Genomic DNA, 5,000 nt, shown 5'->3' with positions numbered 1-5,000 from the left:
CTCTCTCTTCCTTTTTCCCTCCTTCTCTCCTTTTCTTCCTTTTTTCCTCCATCTCTCCTTCTCTTCCTTTTTTCCTCCATCTCTCCTTCTCTTCCTTTTTTCCTCCTTCTCTCCTTCTCTTCCTTTGTTCCTCCATCCCTCCTTCTCTTCCTTTTTTTCCTCCATCCCTCCTTCTCTTCCATTTTTCCTCCATCTCTCCTTCTCTTCCTTTTTTCCTCCATCTCTCCTTCTCTTCCTTTTTTCCTCCTTCTCTCCTTCTCTTCCTTTGTTCCTCCATCCCTCCTTCTCTTCCTTTTTTTCCTCCATCTCTCCTTCTCTTCCATTTTTCCTCCATCTCTCCTTCTCTTCCTTTTTTCCTCCATCTCTCCTTCTCTTCCTTTTTTCCTCCTTCTCTCCTTCTCTTCCTTTGTTCCTCCATCCCTCCTTCTCTTCCTTTTTTTCCTCCATCCCTCCTTCTCTTCCATTTTTCCTCCATCTCTCCTTCTCTTCCTTTTTTCCTCCATCTCTCCTTCTCTTCCTTTTTTCCTCCTTCTCTCCTTCTCTTCCTTTGTTCCTCCATCCCTCCTTCTCTTCCTTTTTTTCCTCCATCTCTCCTTCTCTTCCTTTTTCCTCCATCTCTCTCTCTCTTCCTTTTTTCCTCCTTCTCTCCTTCTCTTCCTTTTTTCCTCCATCCCTCCTTCTCTTCCTTTTTTTCCTCCATCTCTCCTTCTCTTCCTTTTTCCTCCATCTCTCCTTCTCTTCCTTTTTTCCTCCATCTCTCTCTCTCTTCCTTTTTTCCTCCTTCTCTCCTTCTCTTCCTTTTTTCCTCCATCCCTCCTTCTCTTCCTTTTTTTCCTCCATCTCTCCTTCTCTTCCTTTTTCCTCCATCCCTCCTTCTCTTCCTTTTTTCCTCCATCCCTCCTTCTCTTCCTTTTTTCCTCCATCTCTCCTTCTCTTCCATTTTTCCTTCATCGCTCTCTCTCTTCATTTTTTCCTCCATCCCTCCTTCTCTTCCTTTTTTCCTCCATCTCTCTCTCTCTTCCTTTTTTCCTCCTTCTCTCCTTCTCTTCCTTTTTTCCTCCATCTCTCCTTCTCTTCCATTTTTCCTTCATCGCTCTCTCTCTTCATTTTTTCCTCCATCCCTCCTTCTCTTCCTTTTTTCCTCCATCTCTCTCTCTCTTCCTTTTTTCCTCCTTCTCTCCTTCTCTTCCTTTTTTCCTCCATCTCTCCTTCTCTTCCATTTTTCCTTCATCGCTCTCTCTCTTCATTTTTTCCTCCATCCCTCCTTCTCTTCCTTTTTTCCTCCATCTCTCTCTCTCTTCCTTTTTTCCTCCTTCTCTCCTTCTCTTCCTTTTTTCCTCCATCTCTCCTTCTCTTCCTTTTTTCCTTCCAACCGTCAAAGCTGATTCCTTCTTCCGCAAAATAAACATCCCAGAAATTATCATTATTTATTTATTATTATTTTTTATTTTATTTTGTTATTTTCTCTTACTTTAATTCCCTTCATTTCATTTTATTTCATTTTATTTAATTTTATTTCATTTCGTTTCATTTCGTTTCATTTCATTTTATCTCATTTCATTTCAAGTCATTTCATTTTATTTAATTTCATTTCATTTTATTTCATTTCATTTCATGTCATTTCATTTCACTTCCTTTTATTTTTAATGTCCTCTCTCCCTCCCCCCCAGGAGCCGGCACTCCCCCGTACATGGCCGGAGCAGGAGGGCACTCCCCCAGCGGCCCTGTGCCCCCCCACCCCATGGCCGCCCCGTTCCCGTACTCTGAGCCCTTACCGCCCTACCAGACGCCCATGAGTAAGTGCCGAGGCTCCTGCTGCTAGGGGCCTCCCTCCTCTCGCTGGAGCTGGTGTGTGTGTGTGTGTGTGTGTGTGTTGTGTGTGTGTGTGTGTGTGTGTGTGTGTGTGTGTGTGTTGTGTGTGTGTGTGTGTGTGTGTGTGTGTGTGTGTGTGTGTGTGTGTAGTGTATGTAGGTCTATATACTTTTTCTGTATTGAAACATACACAAGTGCGTATTTTACTCAGATTTCATGCTCGAGTGCGGGCTGGTTCTTTTAAGAATAATCAATCCCCGCCGATCGAACCCAAAGGCCAGAGTCACGCAACGTTCCTTCCTCTTTCCAGCAGCCGCCGCCGCAGCCGCCGCCGCCGCCGCCGCAGCCTCCGCGGCCGCCAGCGGAAGCGTGAGTGTCATGGCGGGCGGCCCTGCCAGCGACCTCAGTTCGAACGGCTCCAACCCCAGCTACCCCGAGTTCCCGCCCTCGCCTGACTCCTGGCTGGGCGACATGCAGCAGGAGCACCACCAGCAGTATTAGCTCTCTCTCTCTCACGCCCCTGAAGGCAGGCTCGCTCGCCCACGGTGTCATGAGGCAGGACGTACACACAGCCTGCCCTCGTTGAATCTCATCCCCTTGGGTCTATGCCTGCGTAACAGCAAGTGCTAAATCTTCATCTCATGCTGTGGTGATGCGTCTTAATTTTTCATCCCGTGTGACTCTTTTTCGTTATTCTTAGGAAGATTTTAAAAGATTTATTCCATTCTTTCCCTGGCATTTTACAGCTGGAAATCAAATGTTTCAAATCTTCTTTTTGCGCATTGTGTTTCTCTCTTTTTTTTCCCCGTGTTCGTTTCGTGCAAAAGAGAAAAAAAAGAAACAATTCCTTGCTCTCGTCAGGATCTTCAAACGTAACAATTAAGAAGTGTATATATATTTTTCTTTAGTACTGAAAGCTTGTACTTGACTACTACTATCTCTATAATAGTTTATATGACCTTGTTCTGAATGACGTCATGATCTCAAAAAATAGGGAAAATAACAGATATGCTTTTCGTTTATTTTCTCTCGTTGACCAAAGCAGATAGGCCAAAGAAATCACTGTTTCTAACACTAGTCAGATTTTTGTATCGTTTCTTTCATTCCATTAGGAAATACCGAATCACTAAAACGATATTGTACAATATAAATGTAAGTATGAGTGTTTAATCAAAATTTCGGTTCACAAAGGTAATCTTCAGATTTAGATATATATATAGGATGTGGGGACTTTATACCTGCAATTATGAGATATTTGTGTAGGCTCAAAATAGATGGGGTTAATTAATCGGGAATTTCAAAACACGATTAAGCGAAATCTAAACCACGAAGCAGTTCAATTCAATCAAAAGGCATTGTTTTTATTGTTTACCGTAAAGTTTTGTGTTGTAAATGTTTTCTCCGGGACTAAAAAAAAAAAACAAGAAAATTATTGCATGTACTGGAACTGGGGAGCAGACGTCCACTAACTTACATAAGAAGAGAAAAACGGGCTTCACAAAAAGTCATCACACATGCTTACGGAAGAGAAAAGCAGGACAGATCTAGTCAGCATGAACATTCCATTGAATTATTCTTTCCCCAAGTTTCCAAAGAACTCTACGCCAAGGTACAGAAGAGACTAATATCTCCTTACTTGTGGGTGGAGAATCTACCAAAGAGCATGCGAAGTGTGTGGAATGGCACTATAAAGCAAGAGGCGATCTGGTTCACGGGTTCCCAGCGTGCGAGGGACGCGCAGGCGCACTGGGGGAAGCGCCTTGAGGAACATGGCGTCGGCAGCAGAGAATCATTTGCAAGGAGATGGACTCTCTTCCTGATATATTAACCAGACCTGATGATGATGATGTGTGTGTGTGTGCGTGTATATATATATTACCATGCAATGGCTGATTACGTATATAAACTGACGTCACAAAAGGACGGTGGTAATTATTGCTGGTGAGACAAAAGATATTTTTTATGTAGCTACTTCATGTTTGTCCTTTCGCTACAGGATTTTAAATGTACATATCTAAATGACGTGAAGTGTTTCAGAAAAGATTTTTTTTCGGGTTTATTCCTGTGGGTGTGAGATGTATATATAAAATGACTCACATGGGATATTAGTGGCATCCAAAGACGAGGGTAACAGAGAAATATCTGCTTTACTTTTCATAGTGTTTTTGTTAGTATACCAAAGATTATTTGCAAAGGTTATAAAGAGAAAATTAGATTTATAATTGATTTATGAAAAAAAGACATTACGTTTTTAAGGATTTGTTTCTTAATTCGAAGTACCCGAGTGAAATGGTAGTGTAGAGTTCAGTCTCCGAGTCTCGTGCACCTCCGAGAGCCAGACTTTCGCCGACGCAACACGAGCTGCTTTTGTCCCGATTCGAAGCTTCGGACTCGGTGGCGTCTGGTTCATTCGGGAGGAGGTTCGACCACTCTGTAACAGCAACGTACGCTCCTTGGGCTTGATTTAACACTAGTACAACTCCCCTCTCCCTCTGACATTTGCTTGTTCTTTTAATATTAATTTTGTACATAACGTTACAAGAAAGAGTGTCTGTGTTTGTGAAGGTGAATGACTGTACATAAGTCTGTTTGTTATTAATTCTAACGGAGAAGAAAGGGAAAAAATAAACTTAATAGCACACAGACTTCAGGATGATTATTGATGTAGCATCTTATAATTGATGTCATTTATACACTAGATTCGAATTTTAACATCACTGGAAACTGTGTATCTGCTATGTAGACCTCGTACGTGTCCTCTGTATGTAAAAAAAAAAAGACTTGGTGTTTTCTTCTGTCATAATTCATTATTCCTCGGCCGTGTTGACACAAGTTGTAGCAGTCAAGGTGACGAAGTGTATTTCCAAGTGTTTATATACGCTATTACTCACTACTTGTAAAGATGGGAAAAAGATCATTTAAACAGGCAGGGAGGTTCGTTTCCCCTTGTTATAAATGTGTGTTTTTTATATAAGAAATCGCTGTGAGTAGGTAGATGACTGAGGATGGGAATTCCTCGACACAATAGCTCTTTTTATGAAGCATTCTCGATCATCGACATTTAGGTAAAACGAGGAGAAAAATACGTAAAATTGTAACACTGGTAACTCACCCTTCTGTTGTGTCCTATGTTTATATCCTTCATGGCATGTCCAAGGGCTCAACTTCTGAAAACATGGCCTATTATA

General features: G+C 41.9%; 1 protein-coding gene across 1 annotated transcript in view; it reads left to right on the top strand.

The window, feature by feature from the left end:
* LOC125028945 (LIM/homeobox protein Lhx3-like) overlaps nucleotides 1-5,000 on the top strand; it is a 37,782-nt gene that overhangs the window by 32,137 nt on the left and 645 nt on the right. Inside the window, exons 7-8 of the mRNA XM_047618592.1 lie at nucleotides 1,671-1,796; nucleotides 2,123-5,000. The exon at nucleotides 2,123-5,000 is cut by the window's right edge and continues 645 nt beyond it. Of these exons, the coding sequence (XP_047474548.1) occupies nucleotides 1,671-1,796; nucleotides 2,123-2,313 (317 nt within the window). The 3' untranslated portion in view covers nucleotides 2,314-5,000. The remainder of the gene's footprint in view (nucleotides 1-1,670; nucleotides 1,797-2,122) is intronic.

This window comes from Penaeus chinensis, chromosome 9, assembly GCF_019202785.1.
Source record: "Penaeus chinensis breed Huanghai No. 1 chromosome 9, ASM1920278v2, whole genome shotgun sequence".
Taxonomy (NCBI): Eukaryota; Metazoa; Arthropoda; class Malacostraca; order Decapoda; family Penaeidae; genus Penaeus; species Penaeus chinensis.
This window is presented reverse-complemented; position numbering and strand designations above follow the sequence as displayed.